The sequence below is a fragment of the Bombyx mori genome, chromosome 15 (genome assembly GCF_030269925.1).
Source record: "Bombyx mori chromosome 15, ASM3026992v2".
Classification (NCBI taxonomy): Eukaryota; Metazoa; Arthropoda; class Insecta; order Lepidoptera; family Bombycidae; genus Bombyx; species Bombyx mori.
Window position 1 is genome coordinate 8114713 of NC_085121.1, and position 19916 is coordinate 8134628.

General features: G+C 34.3%; 2 protein-coding genes across 4 annotated transcripts; one reads left to right on the top strand and one right to left on the bottom strand.

The window, feature by feature from the left end:
- Positions 1–3040: 3040 nt before the first annotated feature.
- On the top strand, positions 3041–7859 carry arg (arginase; the record flags this gene model as incomplete). The annotated part of the gene is given in 7 exon segments (NM_001046640.1): positions 3041–3270; positions 3364–3552; positions 3637–3823; positions 3957–4067; positions 4141–4268; positions 4782–5043; positions 7605–7859. Coding segments are annotated over 6 exon segments (1029 nt in total). The 3' UTR covers positions 5021–5043; positions 7605–7859.
- Positions 7860–7928: 69 nt separating this feature from the next.
- On the bottom strand, positions 7929–16365 carry LOC100862770 (uncharacterized). 3 transcript variants are annotated; one of them, XM_062672291.1, is made up of 7 exons: positions 16292–16365; positions 10274–10751; positions 10003–10203; positions 9770–9924; positions 9085–9225; positions 8618–8746; positions 7929–8466 (listed from the first exon to the last, which is right to left on the bottom strand). In XM_062672291.1, the coding sequence occupies exons 2-7, from the start codon at positions 10724–10726 to the stop codon at positions 8355–8357; spliced, it is 1191 nt and encodes a 396-aa protein (XP_062528275.1). In that variant the 5' UTR covers positions 10727–10751; positions 16292–16365; the 3' UTR covers positions 7929–8354.
- Between the last annotated feature and the right edge of the window lie 3551 nt (positions 16366–19916).

Sequence of the window (19916 nt, forward strand, 5' to 3'; positions counted from 1 at the left end):
GGTCTCAAGTATAGTTACAACGGCTGCCCCACCCTTCAAACCGAAACGCATTACTGCTTCACTGCAGAAATAGGCAGGGCGGTGGTACCTACCCGCGCGGACTCACAAGAGGTCCTACCCCCACTTAATTCAATAATTTACTATATCTCATCATCATCATCATCATCATCATCGCAGCCTGTCCACTGTCCACTGCTGAACTTGGCCTCTCCAATTGATGTCCAGTGTGGCCGGCCCGTTGCCCCCTGCATCCAACGTGACCCAGCGATTTTCCTTAGGTCGTCGCTCAATCTGGTAGGCAGCCGTCCCTCACTGCGCTTGCTAGTTCGTGATCTCCGTTCGAAGATCATTCTGCCCCATCGGCCGTCCGATCTTACATACTTTAAAATAAAACCAAACATACAAACATAGACATATTTCCTGAATTTTGTGTCAGTAAAACAGCTAACATACTTATACATATAATTCAAGATTGGCATTTGAAATTTCACATATTGGAAATCTTTTGTTGATTAGCGTTTAAATAACTATTGAAAACGAAATAGAAGATGCGTTGATTTTCTATTTAGCCCATCTATTTATTTATAACCACCTCATTTTTCTCATGCTCATTGATTTCGCGAAGTGAATATACTGTTTCTATTAAAGGCATTTTTTTTTCCGTAACGCGTAACATCAAAGCCGGTAGGACATTTAGCTTCCGCAATATCACTATCACTGGAATTTCCAATAGATTGAACACAAGGCAAAAGGAAATCTGATTTTAAAAAGTGAGTACTTCCGCGAATTTCATTCTTTTTTTCTTTCTCTGTAATTACAGATGTTGCAGCCTATTGCAAGCATCACCACCCGCCTTCTTTTGTTGTAAAGACATTATGCGTCACGGCTTGCAAAGTTAATAGCCGTAATTCTAGTGTATGGAATGGAATGATAACTAATAAATAACGGCTTAATTTTTAACATTAATTTTTTAGGGTATAGTGCAAATTTACATTCATTGTTGAAGTTTTTTCACTATGTAAATTTTCCGAAAACTTGTTTTACCTAAATAACATTTTGAAATAATTTACATATCGTTAAGATCTACAGTTGAATGATGACTAGTTTGTAAAGAAAAATTGTAAAAATTAAACTTGCGCTGAATGATACGTTTGAATAAATTCTTCTCTCCTAAAATCAAAATTAGATTCAGATACACATATTACGTTTCCTTGGTAAAACAAAATGGAGGGTAAGATGATTCCAATTCGAGATCGACTAGATAAAGCACACCGCCTCCGCTACGTGGTGACCTGGAAAAACAAGCACACTTCTGCTTGCTTCAGATAGACGCTTTATCAATATTTAAAAACCTTTTTCTAACCTCTTTTCTATTTGAATATATTTGTCATGAGACAAACTGAGATGAATAACAGAAATGACATTCAAAATCATGACATATTTCTGAGTATATTTCTAATTGGTTCATTTAGTGCAAATGTTAAGTAAAACTTTGTGCAATATTTATTACAAATAATATTTTAATACGACGCAGTTAAATCATCTACCCTTACTAACGGTCCACACTGTACAATTCTCCCTGTTAATTCCTATGGTTATTGATCAACGTTTTTATATGTTGAATATGTTTTTTATAATAACTAACGTAAATGCAATCTCAAAACTCTTAAAAACCGTTGAGAATATAGCTGAAAAACATCCGTACGTCGTTGCTTTATTAACGGATACAAAAGAGTACTCTTGTACTGGATCTATTATAAATAGCCAAACTGTTCTAACATCCGGAAATTGTGTACAAACCGCACCTGCTTTCGTCGCTGTTGGACTGGCTGTTTTAAGTCAATCAATGAATGAGAAGAACATTTTTAAAGTTACCCGTATCGCATTACACAACGACTACATCTTCGAATCGAAAGCCACAGAACTAAATATCACAAAAATGCACAGTAATATTGGACTAGTTTTCACTCTTCGAACAGTTCTAGATGTTTTTATACCTCCAGTTGAAATTGGCAATAGCTTTGCATCCGAATTGAAGGAGAAAGATCTCGTTACTTTAGGATTTGGGTATATTAATTCAAATGTTATTATTCTTCAAAAACAAAACTATCAACAATCGCCCTGTGAGAATCCTAGATGGTATTACTGCATTTGTGGAATCGAAAAAACGTCTAGAAAACATTATGGACGAGAATTCGGCGATGGAGCTCCAGTATTATTCGGAATGGAAATTATAGCAATAACAGCTTCACCTTGTCGAAAGCTATCTCTTAAAAGTAGGAATACAAAGTATAATATCTTTACAGTCATTGGACCATACGTGCCGTGGATCGAAAGAACTATAAGATACGCAAATGCCACATATCGTCTTCAAAGTAACAGAGCTATTGGAAAGATACTTTCAGTTTTATCACACTGGCTTCTATTGCTTCCATTATTAGTTACAATATAAACGAGAAATACCTTCTCACCAAATCAAATAACATTTTCAAAGCATTTCGATGGAATAATCCTATTAAATATAACACTTCAATAAGTACTTCTAAAATTTACGTTACAAATAAACGATAAAGTTAAATGAAAATTTTTTCATTTTCACATTTGGTCATTAAACATGTGAAGTGCAAATTAGATTGAAATTAGCGAACATTAATTAAAAAATTGTTGGACTTCCTTATATTTGGCCAGGTCTCGAGAAGTATCATTCTTATGGCAGAATTAGTGTTGTGATGTGTAGTTACGAAAGCTTAGATTGGTCTTCTGAAATAAATACCTTCGAGTTAACTATAAACAAAATACTTTTTAAGTACGGATTTACAAAACAGTTTGTTTACGTCAACTTTATAACATCTTTAACATTGTTTAAAATAAAATCAAGGTTTGTTTTTATTTAATTTAACTACCCACTTAATTTCTCATCGTTATCAAACAAAAATAATCGATATTTCTGATGTTTGTGTTATCAAAAATGATGTCGTCTAAACCTTTGACCTGAGCAGAGAGATAATGCCACCAGAAATTTTAGTCTCTAATATGTTTCCAAGAGATCAGTCGGTGATATTTACATGTAATTGTATTGAAGCATAAAATTAACCATGAATTTTGTTAAAATTTTTGTTCGTAAGATGAGTCAAAATACAATTTTGAAGCCTTTGAATCGAGTTGGCGTTATCGGTGTGCCGTTTGAAAAGGGACAAAAGAAATACGGAGTTAGCATCGCACCGGCAGCCGTAAGAGCAGCGGGTCTCATAGATGAACTAAAAGAAATCGGTAGGCCGAGTATTTTTTATTCGTTTATTTTCGATAAGATGACTGAAGATTACTTCAAAAATTATTGAATTCATGAACTATTATTACTTGTAGATGGTTTAGATGTAAAAGACTTCGGGGACATTGAAACAAGTTCATGCGAAAATAATGTAAATGTCAATAACATGAACCATTTACCACTAGTGTCGGCTTGCAATAAGAATTTATCAGAACGTGTGTCACATGTTCTCAAAGATGGAAGAATTGCAGTAACTGTAGGCGGAGATCATTCTATTGGTGTAGGTCAGTTAATTTATAGTTTTCTAAATGCAATAATACACGATCTTGTATTAATATTATCTCGCTATTAAAATTTTAATGTTTAAGGTACCGTTGATGGACACTATAACGTGAATGAAGACATGATTCTAATTTGGGTTGATGCTCATGCGGACATCAATACGAACAAGACTTCGGAATCTGGTTCTGTTCACGGTATGCCAGTGGCTCTGTTGGTCAGAGAGCTCTCTGACTATTGGCCTTATTTGCCTACTATGGACTGGCAAGTTCCTAGGTATAAAAACTTTACAATTTTTTTTAATGTCAGCTTTGACTATAACTAAAATAATAAAACACGGTAATTTTTTTGCTATAGTACAATTAAATAGATTGTTCCTAAATTAAAAAAAAAAACACTTTTCTTCAAGATTTTCAATAAAAAATTTGGGCTATATTGGTCTACGATCGGTGGACAAATATGAAAGACTGGCCATAGAAAAATATAATGTTCCAACTTTCACAATGGAAGATGTTGATTTGTAAGTACAATTTTATATTGTAAATTATGAGAAAATTGATTATATGAGTGAAAATTCAAAATTAAACTTTCAGACACGGAGTAGAAAAATCCATAACGCATTTACTTAAAGTGTTAGACCCAGAAAACAGGAAACCTATCCATGTGAGCTTTGACATTGATTCACTAGATGCTTTGGAAGCTCCAAGCACGGGAACACCAGGTTTTTAAGTATTTTTATTTTAAAAATTTAATTATGAAAATGCACGAAAAATCCCATTAATCCTATTAATACTATGCCTTTTAATCTGGTAAATGAGCATTTGAATAAAAATATGTACAAGCGTAGATACTAAAAAAAACCAGGATACTTACTAAGCTTTTAAAAATAGATTAGGTGTAAGATATTTTCATATCTTTTTATATTACACTAGCGACCCGCCGTCGCTTCGCTTCGAAAACTGTTATTTATTATTGATTTCTCCACTATTTAATAGATGTTATTATACATATAAACCTTCCTCTTCAATCACTCTATCTATTAAAAAAACCCGCATCAAAATCCGTTACGTAGTTTTAAAGATTTAAGCACACAGGAACAGACAGATATAGGGACAGAGAAAGCGACTTTGTTTTATACTATGTAGTGATTTTGCCGACATGTAACGCCTTATTTCTTTATGTCCAAAACTCTTGTGGTACTTACTTTTACTATGTTTTTCTTTGTTAATTACAGTAAGAGGTGGCCTAACTTTACGAGAAGCAATTAAGCTGATGGAGATAATTCACGCAACTGGACGTCTGAGAGCCATTGACTTGGTAGAGATTAACCCGGCAATCGGCAACGAGAATGACAGGAAAAGGACGATAGAAGCTGGTTTATGCGTGTTGAAAGCAGCTTTAGGGTTTTCTAGGAAAGGCTCTCCTCCTAAAGGCATAACAGATTTGCCCATACAAACAATTAGTAATAACTAAGACTTTGCTTAAAATAAGCTTAGGTAAGAAATAAATCGTATTAAGTTAGTTTTATTGACAATCTGTTTTTTGTAAAGACACTTAAGACACAACTTTTTTTTTTATTGCCCTATAGGCAGACGAGCATACGGCCCACCTGGTGGTGAGTGGTTACCGTCGCTCATGGACGTCAGCAATGCCAGGGGCAGAGCCAAGCCGCTGCCTACAGTTTAATACTCTCCACAAGCCGCGTTTGAATAAGGACATGTCATAGCGCTCGGGAAACACCGTGGAGGGGAGCTCATTCCATAGCCGGATGGTACGTATTGTGAAATAATTACTGACGTCTATGCCATCAAATCAGAACGCACATTCGAAACCGGGAATCCTGGTGTTAACTAGAACATCAACGGTATTTCGCGCACTATTGTGATAAGACTTCTTCAAAGTCAATGAAAATATAAAAAAAAACTATAATAGTACGTACAAGATAGTTTACCACACTTACATAATAATAATGTGTAGTAGATACATACAGCGTGTTTTTTTTTAGTTATTTTAATAATATTAAATCAAAATCGACTGTTTATAAAAACATCATACAAGTCATGAATTTATAATAGGCGTTCGAATCCTTCAACTTGAAATTAGGAGTCGTATTAATTCAGAATCACAATGATAAAAATTTATTTTAATTTTTAATTCTTGTTATTCATTTTTTATTTCGATTTGTTTATTGTAGCAAAGTTAAAGGTGTACAGGAAAAATGATAATACGGAACTGGATAGTCCTTATTTACCAAAAAAAGGCTTTCATTACGCATGACGTCGCTATAGACTTTAGGTACACTATATGTGACAAATCACCCACAATAATAACAGGGGTTAAAGTATGAAATTGCCGTTTTATTGTAATAGGTAGGTACTTCGAACTGACATAGAATCTTCATGGTTTGAGATTTATGAGTGAAACTTTTTTCAAATGGTACCTAAGAGGATCTTTTAAAAAATGTGCAACATATTACCGACTTTCAGTTGTTCTTTTTTATTCGGCTTAGACAAAAAAGATGGATTCTTCGGAAATTCGAGTGATTTTTTAATACGATTTTCGACGCGGAAGTCGGAACTAACGCTGCAGAAACAACTCATAATATCAATATTGCGTTTGCAAATGTTGCGGAGAAATGATAATGAACGCACCGTTGCGATTTTGCTTCAAACGCTTTCGTGATGGAAATTTTGATTTGAAGAACGTGGTTGACCGCCCACACATGTGAATAACAATTAATTGAAAGAGATGGTGGAAGCCGATGCGGCATGGTTTAACCAACAATATTGACTCAATTGCGTAAAATAAATATGAAAAATGGGTGCCTCATGATTTGACTGATCTGCAGAAAGAAACGCGTGTTGAAACTTGTGTTGGCTTGTTGAATAGATACATAAATGAAGGAATATTTAATCGTATTGTGACATGTGATGAGAAGTGGATTCTTTACAATAACCGTAGGCGAAAAATGCAATGGCTGACCCCAGGTCAAACTCCACAACAGTGTCCTAATCTCAGCATGGTGTTATTCACTATAGCTTTCCGATCTGGTCAAACAATAACGGCAGATGTCTACTGTGCAAAACTTCGAAAAATGATAGCAAAACTTGCACTGAAACAGTCCTAACTCAGGAATCGATCTTCACCATTATTTCTCCATGATAAGGCAAGACCTCCTACAGCACGAGGAACCGTTTTAACTCTACAGGAACTGCAATTAGAAACTATTCGTCACCCTCCGTATTAGCGTATCCGTAGCGCCAAACCTTGATCCAACGAACTACCATTTTTTCGTGATTTGGACAATTTTCTACGTGATAAAAAGTTTTCTTCCCAGGAGGCAGCACAAAATGATTCCACACAGTTTGTTTGCACACCAGATTTCTATCGCAAAGGCATAAATGACCTGCCTATTAGATGGCAGCAATGTCTAAATAATAATGGTAGATATTTTGATTAAATAAATACGTTATGTAAATAAAAAACGAATTTCAATTTTTCAGTACAAATCCGCAATTTCATACTTTAACCCCTAATATAATGACGAGGATATATCGCGTACTGATTTCGGCGGCGACGACTTGTATCTTCTTGCAATTATCAATATCGGTGCTAGCAATCACGTTGAGCAGCACCAGATCTCATCTAGCTCGACCACTCTTTTGAATTGGTAGTAAAAAATACATGAAAACGCAAATTGCGGACTTTATAAATGTGATTATTAATTTCTGTAACCGTTTAACGGGAGGTGAGCTATCTACTCATCTACCCCTCTTCTTTAAGTTAAAAAGTCTACGTTAGAAACTCATATTTCAATCAGTAAAACATAATAAGCGTAACATTCATAACGAGTAATTTTTAATCTAACTTTATGTTCCTATGTATTTGATTTCTTTATCTTACTTCAAATGCATAGTAGTTTAATTCAAGATGGTAATTTTTTCAGTAAGTTTGGAAACAGAAAATGTTTACCGAAATATATTTATATTTAATATATTATATATTATTTATATATTTTTATATTTAACAAAGTACTAATAAATATTCATTTTCGCAGGTGTTCGTATTATATTTATCAGTTGTAAGTGCATTAAAACCGATGTCGAGTTTAAAAGAGGAAGAAATAAAAAAAATCGTTGGAAAGTACATTGATGAAATACCTGACATTGAATCTCAGTATGTTGTGAACGAAGGACTCTCCAAAGCGATTTCTCATTTCTTCAAAGGGAAATTAAAATCATTTCCTTTATACAAGATAAGCTTAAAGATTGATAAAAATCCTGTCAAAATACCGTGGAGTCTAAGCGAAGGAGGTCAAAACACGAATGTGAAAACCAAACAAATGAAATATAAAAAGAATAATAAAAGGGAATAAAAGACATTTTCTTTTTGTTTGTATTTTATTTAAGTCTTTGCAATACACATTCTGATCCATTATTAGAGTGAATTTTAAATATTGTTTTACAAACCATAATATTTAAAGCACCCAATTGAACTTCGGAAAAATCACAGCCAAAATTTATAAATTATTATTTAAAACATAGGCTTTGTTTTGCATGCATAATGCCATTGATTTTGCAGAAAAATTAAAAGGCTACCTCTATTCATTGTGATAAGCAGCCATTGTGTTTGGATATCTGTTACTGGATTGTACACACATTGCAAATCACAAGAGTTTGTTGGTCATTTCCAAATCATGGATTGTTTTCAACAATTACCTGACATTTCCATATTGATTGGGATATATTGTTTGCTTAATAACAGAACAGCAATGTATAAGCGATAGCCTGAAATCGAGACGAAAGATCTAGAAATTCACTTGTGGTCGGTAATGTTTCTGGAACTTGTTGGTTTTCATGGACATCTTCATCTCCCATTTTGCTTGTACACGCTTCATGAAGTGTATATCCCGAGCTTTCCTGTGTTGAAACAAATATATTACAATGGTTTCGTATAAATGATGCCAAAGACAGCAAGATATTTCATTTCAAATTGTGATTATATTTTATACAATACTATAATGTTTACTAATTAATTTTGAAATTATGAAAATTTTAAGAAACTACTTACTTGGCAGCCATTTTCTGTTCCTTTGGCGCCCATCCCAGGGCTTTATAAACACCTAAAAGCCTGTGCAGTTTCCTATCAGATTTTTTTACTAGTGCTTGACTGCTCTGTGTCAAATTCTGTTTGTAGTATCTGTAATAATAAGTTATGTATTGCAACAAATAGAACATACTGTAAAAAAATGTTTTATATCACATTTCAAAATTTGGTTGGTGACAAAATTCTAATGCATAACATATGTGTAATTGAGAACTATTAAGGTCCACCTCAAAGAGACATTTGGAAATCTCAATTTTATTTCATTTTACTAGAGTAGTTCTACAGACTAGCTCAGTCTTTGCAATCAGAGATGATTGAAGCCTAAAACAATCACATAGTAAATATTGCAGCATCCTTTAACATCAAAATGCCTTGAAATAATGTCTTTATCAAAATATCAATTAATTTTGCTAATTTGTTCTATAAAATACCTCATCAAAGATCTATGACCAACAGTAACTCCAGATGGCAACACCAATTGGAAATCATCTCCTTCCAGTGTTGTAGGACCATCTATTTCTTCATCAACATTCATATCTTCCCTTTCATCTTCATGATCAGGATAAGAAGAACTAGAAGACAATGATACATATTATGGTGAAATATGTAATTGTTTTGAGAAATTATTAATCATATTGTAGGAGTTTTGTGCACTATGTCCTGTCCATACACTGTATGGGACCTCATTTACTCTGAAATACTGTGTACGATAATAAAGAAGCTAAAATCTGTTTTTATATAATACATGAACATAAAAAATTCATTTAAGAGATATTTTGAAATCTGTTGCATTTTTTTAGGATAAAAGTTGTATGTGTCACTCTCTCATCCATAAACTACCAGTTCTTTAGCAAACAATTACCATTTTTCCTATTTGTATGTTTTGCTATTATGTATGTGATGGTAGATGAAAAACCCATACAATCAATAAGATTTCATAAGTTCATTTTAAATAAATCTCTAATTCACAAAAGGAGTTTCTATGCCAAATTCCAATTCTATCAGAGAGATAGTTTCCAAGATATTTGAATGAGTAAACAGTATATCCCCTTTTACCCTTTTATTATGCCTTGAACTAAAGTTGATGATTAATTTGCTTCTTAGCAAGTATTCTACCTGTAATCATAGTAGTCTGCATACTCCGCTAAAGCAAGACCTTCGTGTAACATCTTGCAATGTCCCTTATCAATCATGTGGGCCCGTGCTGCTTCCATTGAGTAGAATGTCCTTCCAGTGTCATTACACCATAGGCACATATATCCCTGTGATATCTATTTCAAAGTAAAAAATGCTTTTAGATTTGCTAACAGTTTGTTAAAAAATACACTTATCACTATTTTGTGCTTTACCTTTTCTCCTAAGTACAACAGCAGACCTCTAATATTTATACAAAATTCTACATCAGGAATGAAGAACGAATGTACTTCTGACATGTGCTTTAAGTTTTTTACCATATTCTTACTGTGATGTACACAGAACAAACAATCCCGGGGTTTGATAAGTGAATCACTTTCTTGGATGCGACACTCATCCCATTCGTCGGAATCTAGCTGTTGATAAAAATAAATAGTTAAGCTTTGGTCTTCAATCAAAACCCTTTGGTACATAATTAAAATTTACCTCCTCTATTTCAGAGTCAGTTTCTATATCTTCTCCAGAATCAGTAGTGTTCACAACGACAAATTTACTCCGTTCGTTGGTTAAGCCAGTAGTACATTCAACTTTAACAAAACTGTCTGTATCAGATTGACCGCTGTTCTCTTGATCCTTTTGACTTTCTGTGTATCTTTCAACACTCACTTTGTGTTTCTTACTATTCAAATGATTGTTATAAGAGTTCTTGGTGCTGAATAACTTTGAGCAGCATTGGCAGTATTGTGAATCATCTTGCTTTTCATTTTGACTTTCTCTATGTTCTTTAGCTCTCTCTTCAAACTCCTCAAGGGTGACAGGTTCAATAGACGCTACTTTTCTTTTTAAATTATATCTATGCCAATCTAATTTATAATGTTCACGTTGTAATTCGGATGTGTTAAACAACACCTTACAGGTTATGCATGAAAACATTGTCATATTGTGCAATTAATAACTATGTTAGCTAAAATGGTAAAAAGATTATGGATACGCAATTAAATTTTTCAAATAAATAACAATGAAATCTCGTATTTTCACCTGCGTAGATATTGCGTTTTAGCTTTGGAGGTGTTTTAACTTCGTGCAGATAATTTTAATATAAAAATGAGTGATTGATAGTAATTTTCCTACTTCAGTGATATATTTTTTTTTTTTTTTTTTTCTTCTTTTTGGACCCAACACCAAGTGTTATTTGCCACTTTCAAAATAAAGGTTAGGAAGCAAAAAGCAAATCAGAAAATATAAGTTATATAAGGTTTAGGCAGGAAAATTGGATTAGGATTAATATAATTAGGAAGAATAAATAATATATATAATTATAATTTTAGTTTAAAACTGTTGAGGAATAAGATAATAATTTTATAAATAACTGGGTCTACTGTATGTAATAAATAAGGTACAGATATAGGGAAAGGAATACTAAGTGATGATAAAGAACTATATAGAAGTGAATGATCAAAAAGGGGACATGAAAGAATAATGTGATTTAAATCGCCAATGTCCGCACCGCATTCACACTTATTGCTATCCAGCACTCCGATCGTCGCTAGATGTGCCGGACTACATGTGTGGCCTAATCTCATCCGTATCAAACTGGAAGTCTCATGGCGTTTAAAATTATATTTGTAGAACCATGGTTTGGAAGGAATGGTTGGTTGTACCCTGTTGGAAGGTCGTGATGCTGTCCACGTATAATTGTCTATGCTGCACTATATTTAAATTTGTATTATGTTCCTTTTTACTTTTGATGTGCGGTGTCATTCTGAATTATATTTTCTCTTATACAAGTCAACACAATGTTTTCAAGTATTTAATTTACGTTTTAATTAATTGCTATAGCCGCTAGTCCACCCTATCAGTGGTAGCAGAGCGTGGTTATAGCTTTATAGTGTTATAGCTCTGCTACCAACGACCGAAGTTAAAGGGAAAGGAAAAGCCGAACTTTATACAAAGGATCGACGCTATAAAATTAGTCTTTCTGACACATTATATGTACCTGATTTATCGAATAATCTAATTTCTGCAAGCAAAATTACGGATCATGGCTATAAGGTTCTATTTGAAAAAGAACAAGCCAGTGTCATAAAAGGCGGGAAAACTGTATTAAAAGCTAACAGAAGAAATGGATTATACTATCTTGAATTTGATAAACCGGAAGAGACAGCAAACTTCGCACCTAGTGATGAAAGCGAAATTATGAAATGGCACAAGAAATTAGGTCACATCAATGAAAGAGACCTAAAAGAAATGGTTAAAAATAAAATGATGCGAGGACTCGACTTTAAAGATAAAACTTTGGGTACCTGTGAGACTTGTATCAAAGGAAAATTTTCCACTCTACCATTCCAAAGCCATGGACAAATAATCTCTACCGAAGTGCTCCAGATAATTCACAGTGACGTGTGTGGCCCATTTGAGAACGAATCAATGGCCGGATCAAAGTATTTCGTAACATTTATTGACGATTATACAAGATACTGCTGTGTATATTTCTTAAAAGAAAAGAGCGAAGTAATCGATAAATTCAAGGAATATAAAAACTTTGTTGAACTGTTTCATAAGAAGAAAATTCAAAATCTACAAACTGATAATGGAGGCGAATACAGGTCTAAAGCGTTTGATAAATTCCTCAAAGATAACGGTATAAGCCGAAGACTATCTGCACCTTATACCCCCCAGCAAAACGGCATGAGTGAAAGAAAAAATCGGTCGCTGATGGATAAAGCTAGATGTCTGATGATAGATGCCAATATTCCTGCAAAACTTTGGGCAGAAGCAGTAAACACTGCAAACTATTTAATAAATAGAAGCCCAGCAAGAGCTCTCAAAGGCAATTCCCCATATGAGAAATGGGTACAACGAACACCATCAGGAAATCACCTACACGTATTCGGAAATAGAGCGTTTGTGATGAACAAAAACCGAAGAGGAAAATTCACAGCCAAAGCGACAGAAGGAGTATTCTTGGGATATGCGGAATATACAAAAGGTTTTAGAATATATATACCCGAAAGGAATGATGTTGTTATCAGCAGAGATGTAAAAGTAGTCGAAAAGATGCATTATAGCGGTACTCCTGCTGAGAAACGCGAAGGTCTTACTCCAGAACCTGAAACAGAACAAATTGAAATTCCAGAAAAAAGAAACAACATTAATGAGAACTTACCTTTTCAGGAACCTAACCCCCTTTATTCCAGCTCTAGTCAAGATCATGTTGATGAACCATCTCCCTCAAGTGGAAGACCACAAAGGGACGTGAGACCACCAGCATGGACCAAAGATTATGAGTTAAGTCGCTGCGTGACCATGTTTACGTCAGAAAATAATGACGACTATGACTGCTCTTTACTAACATACAAAGAAGCTGTGACTGGCACCGACAGACGAAATTGGGAGAAGGCGATACAATCTGAAATGGAATCATTACAGAAAAATAACACCTGGGTATTAGTAGACAAGTCAGAAGCCAAAGGACACAAAATACTGTCGAACAAATGGGTATTTCGGATTAAAGATGACGGTACGTACAAGGCTAGATTAGTCGTACGTGGATGCGAGCAGAAAGGAAACCTGGATTTCGAAGACATTTATAGCCCAGTAGTAAGTCAATCTGCATTAAAAACTTTATTAGCAATTGCCGCATCTAAATCTTACTACTTCATGACATTTGACATCAAGACAGCTTTCTTATACGGAGAGTTATCAGATGAAGTTTATATGAAATTGCCTGTTGGCTATGAGACTAACTGCAATACTACTGAAGTAGTTTGCCGATTAAAAAAATCTTTGTACGGATTAAAACAAGCTCCATTTACATGGAACAAAACTTTTACCCAAGCGATGTTTGATTTGGGATTCAAGACAATCAAAACAGATCGATGCGTTTTCATAAACGAAGATAAATCAATAATAATCGGACTATTCGTTGATGATGGACTTGTCATAGGAAAAGATAAGAAAAAGATCGAAGCTATTTTGAAGAAACTTGAAACCAAATTTCAAATGAAAAAGAATGAAAATCCAAGTACTTATCTGGGTATGGAAATAAAAAACTCAAAAGAAGGAATCATTCTTACTCAGAGATCCTACATAAATGACGTACTGGAAAAATACAACATGAAAAATGCCAAACCTTGTGACACGCCCGCAAGTAGCGATTCAAAGTCGATACAGGAAACTGCCCAGGAGAAGGAATATCCCTATAGGGAAGCAGTGGGAAGTTTACTGTACCTGTCTACCAGAACCAGACCAGATATCGCACAAGCGGTCAATCTAGTTAGCAGGAAGGTCGAAAACCCCACTAGAGAAGACGTTACAAAATTGAAGAAAATATTCAAATATTTAGTGGGAACCAAACATAAAGGCATTTTATTCAAACGAAACAAACCGATAGAGAGCATCGATGCTTACAGCGACTCGGATTATGCTGGAGACCCATTGACGCGAAGAAGCACTTCTGGTTCCGTGCTAATGATAGCCGATGGACCAATATCATGGGCATCCAAGAGGCAGCCTATAGTAGCGCTATCGTCGACCGAAGCCGAGTACATAGCCGCAGCCGACTGTTGCAAAGAGGCATTGTATCTCAAATCTCTATTACAGGAAATAACCGGTATGGACATAAAAATAAATCTACATGTTGATAACCAAAGTTCGATTCAACTTGTGAAGTCTGGATCCTTCAACAAAAGGTCTAAGCACATAGACGTGCGGTACCATTTTATACATGAACACTTCGTGCATGGATTAATAAATATTAGCTACTGTCCCACAGAAATTCAGTTAGCTGACGTAATGACAAAACCATTGTCAAAAGTAAAATTTGAAAGACACTGTGCAAGATTAATGCATGTATAGAAACGTGTCTCGGCAACATGAGTGAACATCAGGAGAAGGTGTTGGAAGGTCGTGATGCTGTCCACGTATAATTGTCTATGCTGCACTATATTTAAATTTGTATTATGTTCCTTTTTACTTTTGATGTGCGGTGTCATTCTGAATTATATTTTCTCTTATACAAGTCAACACAATGTTTTCAAGTATTTAATTTACGTTTTAATTAATTGCTATAGCCGCTAGTCCACCCTATCATACCCTTCGGTAATATTTCGCTTTATCGCCATTATACCACTGTGCACTCCAAGCATTATTCAAATATGTTTTAGGGAGGCTAACTAAATCATGACTATAATTTTTGAAACTATAAATATCACCACAATTGATAGCCTCGTTTGCAATTCTATCAACTATTTCATTTCCTTTAATTCCGCAATGGCTAGGTATCCATACAAATGATACTGTAAGATTTTGATCCATACATCTCATTAACAATTTTCTGCAGTCTAAGAGAATAGGGTAAATAGGTTGAGATTTAAAAGGAAATTTTGCAAGAGCCTGTAAAGCACTCTTTGAATCGGTTAGTATTAATGTTTTCTTTAGTTTAAATATCAAAATGTATTCTATGGCCTTGTATATTCCAAAACATTCACCAGTGAACACTGATGTTTCAGATGGTAATTTTATCTTTTCAACTATTTTTGATTGAGAATGATAGACTCCTACACCAACACAACCTTGAGGGTGTTTAGAAGCATCTGTATATATATGGTTATAGTCATTCCAATCTTGGTCTATTACGAAATTAAAGTTAGTATTTGGTTGCGGTTGGTACTTAGAAACACCCATGTCAAGATGAATATCCGGCTTTAAAATCAATGCCTTATAGTTTACACAAAATAGAGGGAAAATATGAGAGTGATGAGTTGGAGTTTGAATAGACAAATATTTTCTATAGCTAATTATTAAACATGGTAACTGTTTATGTTTCCAAAATGAAGAGGATTCTATGAGCTCATTTAGAGTTTTAAGTTTGGTAATAATGTGATTATTTTGGATTTGTAGGGATTTGAAAACGAATTTATCAGATAAATATTGACGTCTCAAATGAAGAGGAGGATCAACACATTCTACCTGTAATGCTGTAACAGGACTAGATTTCATGGCTCCAGTGATAATTCGGAGTGCTTTAGACTGTATAGAGTCTAGTTTTTTGAAAGCATTCACATCCCCTGGTTGAAGTAAAAAAGTACCATAATCTAAAACTGATCTTACTATGGCATTATATAAAAGTTTTAAATTGAATGGGTGGGCACCCCACCATACACCGGCAAGAGAACGCAAGATATTCATATTACTCAAACACTTGTTTGTAATGTAATTACAATGTTGAATTCCATTTAATTTTGAATCTAAAATTAAACCTAAAAATTTAACATGACTGTTTACAGAAATTAATTCATTCTCATAGAATATATTAATTGGAGGAAGAGAACGTTTTCTAGAGAATACAACAATAGAACTTTTGGAGGCAGAAAGGGAAAGTCCATTATTATCTAACCAAGATTTAAGAGTTAGAAATGAATTCCTAAGGGATAAGCAAGCCTTATGTATGTCTTTATTGCAAGTGTACATAAGGAGGTCATCAGCATATTGAAGAATTCTTACTTGATTTCCAAGGGTCTCTTCCAAATCACAAGTGTATATATTGTATAAAATTGGACTTAACACAGATCCTTGAGGGAGACCTCTCCATAAAGTTCTAGATTGTTGTGAATCTGAGGAGGTAGAGTTTAAAATGATAGTTCGATTTGACATTATAGTAATAATCAAGTTAACTAGTCTAACAGGAACCCTTATTTTCTGTAATTTGTAAAGGAGTGTAGGAATATGTACATTATCATATGCAGCGGAAATATCCAGAAATCCAGCTACAATAGATTCAGTGTGTGAGAAAGCTACCAAAATATCCACTATAAAGGTAGCAAGATTGTCCATTGTGCTTTTACCCCTTCTAAATCCGTTTTGACTGTCACTGAGTAAACTGTTACTTTCCACAAACCATTCTAATCTAATTTTAATTAAATGTTCTAAAATTTTCAACATTACAGATGAGAGAGCTATGGGTCTGTATGACAATACATCTGATGAAGATTTACCCGGTTTGAGAATGGGTAAAATAATTTGTTTTTTCCATGACTCTGGGATAACACATGTAATGAACATAGAATTTATAAGGTTGAGGTAATATGTGAGACTAGAATCACTCAAATGGGCAAAGAAAGAATAAGGAATCTTATCATCACCTGGAGCAGAGTCCTTAAGATTCGAGATTACCCCCTTCAGTTCATTAAATGAAAAAGGTAAATCAAAATCTGAAACTGGATCTGAACATGAGAAAGGAAGGACAGACGGAATAAGAACTAAACATTCTTCTGGAACATAAGGGGGAGCTAATTTATCAAGAAACTTGTCAGCCAGATCATAAGGTAAGTCTTTGACTGTATTTTCTTTATATGCAGATCTAAATCTTCTTATTTGGTTCCATACTTCAGAAGGTGAGATATTAGGACAAATCGAAGCACAAAATTTTTTAAAACCTTCTCGTTTCTTTTTTAATAAAAGATTCCGAGTACTATTGATACTTTCTGTTAGAATATCAAAATTTTCTGTAATAGTTTCTTCTAAATATAATAATTCGGCTGCTTTTCTCTCCTTTACCGCCTGAGTGCACTCCCGGTCCCACCAAGGAGGAGAAGGAATAAAAATACCAGAAGGGCTTTTAGAAGGGAAAACTTCATCAGCTGTTTCTATAAAAGCAGAAGCTAAAATTTTTGCTTGTGCATCGGAATCTAAGTTATTAATATTTTCACAGTTGGCAAGTTTAATATCCAAACGCGATTGAAACGTTTTCCAATCCTCATCTGTTACTTGAGATAGATTGTACTTTATTGTAGACTTATGTTTAGAATGATCCTTAATTACTATGTTATTGTTTGAAAATGAAATAATAATAGGATAGTGGTCACTTCCATAACTTAGTTTTAATGTTTCCCAGGACAAAGACGGCACCAGAGATGGGGAGGAAATAGATATATCAGGAGCACTAACAATTTGATCAGGGCCAGTTCTACGAGTTGGACTTCCGGAATTTAAAATACACAAATTCTGTTCATTAACAAAATCAAGAATTATATCTCCAAATTCGTTAGATATTGAGCTTCCCCATGTTTGATGGTGAGCATTAAAATCACCCATTATTATGATTGGTCTAGGAAGATTTAAAATAATATTTATAAACTCTTTGTAAATTTCTACAGAAGGGTGGGGAATATATACACTAACTATACATATATTATTTACAATGACCGCAATAATGGATAAACCAAAACTATGATCAGGTATATCTACAAGTTTAAAGCTAAGAACACTATTTACAAGAAGAGCAACACCACTGTACCCGTCAATACGATCTTCACGGATACAGGTATATCCTTTGATTTTGAAAGGATATATACTTTTCAACCATGTTTCCTGTAAAGAAACTATGATTGGAGAGTGTTTATTTATTAAGTGAATGAGATCAGACTTTTTACTTAGAATACTTCGACAGTTCCACTGAATCATCTTTTTTATTTGTGGAGCCATTGTATATTTTGTTTAAAATTTGTTTTATGATATCAGCTGCGTTGGACGGTGTAGCGTTATTAGGAGCAAGTAAATTAATAAGAGCAATAATTATTTCAGCCACAGGAGATTCGGGATTTTCATTAAATTTTAAAGCACAGCCATTAGAAGGAGATGGAGCATCGTAATCTCTTGTAAGATTTCTATGGGCCCTTTGATCAAAACCTTTATCACCTTTAAAGGGAGATCGAGGTTTCATAAAAACTGTTTTTTTATATGACGATGGACTTTTACTGGCAATTACTGGGCTGGGGGCAATAGATTCATGAAACGTTGAATGATTCTTACGATCCGATGGAATTGAAGAAAGAACATCAGCATACGATTTATACACTGGAGGATGAAGTTTACATGCTTCCAAGTATGACACACAACTGTTCGCCATTGTCTGCTTTATGGCCCTTTGTCTTTCAAATTCTGGACATTTCTTATTTATAGCAAAGTGTAAGCCTTTACAAAGACAACAGGAAACATGTTCCTCCTCTACATTACAAGAATCTCCTGTATGATCTTGACCACATTTAAAACAACGCGGTTTCGATCTACACTGAGCTCTAACATGACCGAATCTACAGCAATTAAAACATTGAACTGTAGGATAAATGTACAAATCGACTGGTAATGATGTGAAACACATATATACTCTTTTAGGTAAAACCTGTCCATCAAATGTTATTACCACGGATTCTGTGTCAATAAAAGTTTTGTTATCATTTACTGTGATTTTTCTTCTTAATCTCCTAATTTTTAGGATTTTTCCGCAACCTAACGGAACACTAATGTTATTAATTATTTCTTCTTCAGACCATTCTGTAGGAATATTTCTAACGATACCCATGCGAGTTACTTGAAAGGTAGGAATGAATGCTCTATATTTATTCTTCTCTAAAATATCTAAATCCATGAAATTGTTAGCCGCATTAAAATTTTCAAATGTTAGTGATAGCCTGTTTCTACCAATTCTCTTAAGACTGCCATTAACAATATTTTTAATAGAATAATTTTTCAAAAATTTGCCAAATGAAATTGGGTGCAAAATGGTATTGTCATTAGATGCCTGTATTTGTTTTTGAATATGAATGACGTAAGGGGCAGCATCCGAGTCACAATATTTATGTCTTCCTATAAATCTAGGAGTGGCATCATTACTTTCCATTTGAGTCGGATGATTAGGAAATATATTAGTAGACACTGGATCATGAACAGAGCTATTAATCTTTAAGCCTTTATTAGGACTACTTTCCTCACATTGGCACTGGCAGTCGGTGTTGCCTTTCGAGTCACACTTGCTCCTTTTCCTATTGCAGTGTCTACAAATTCTGCGAGATGCACGTTTGCGATTTACAGATGTTTGATGTCCGGAGTAATCGGTATCTACAGTAGAATCGTCATGCTCGACAACAACATTATGCGCCACTGCGGGCACTGACGATAAGTCACATTCGTCATTTACTTGTAAAATATTAAAACTATTAGAAGCAAGAGTCCCCCCGGGATCTCCCGGGGGGTCCATTTTCCGAAACAAGGTCAAAAAGACTTACCCGGCGACGAAATTAAATACACTAAATAAAGAAAAATTAAGTATATATAAAAATATGTACAAACT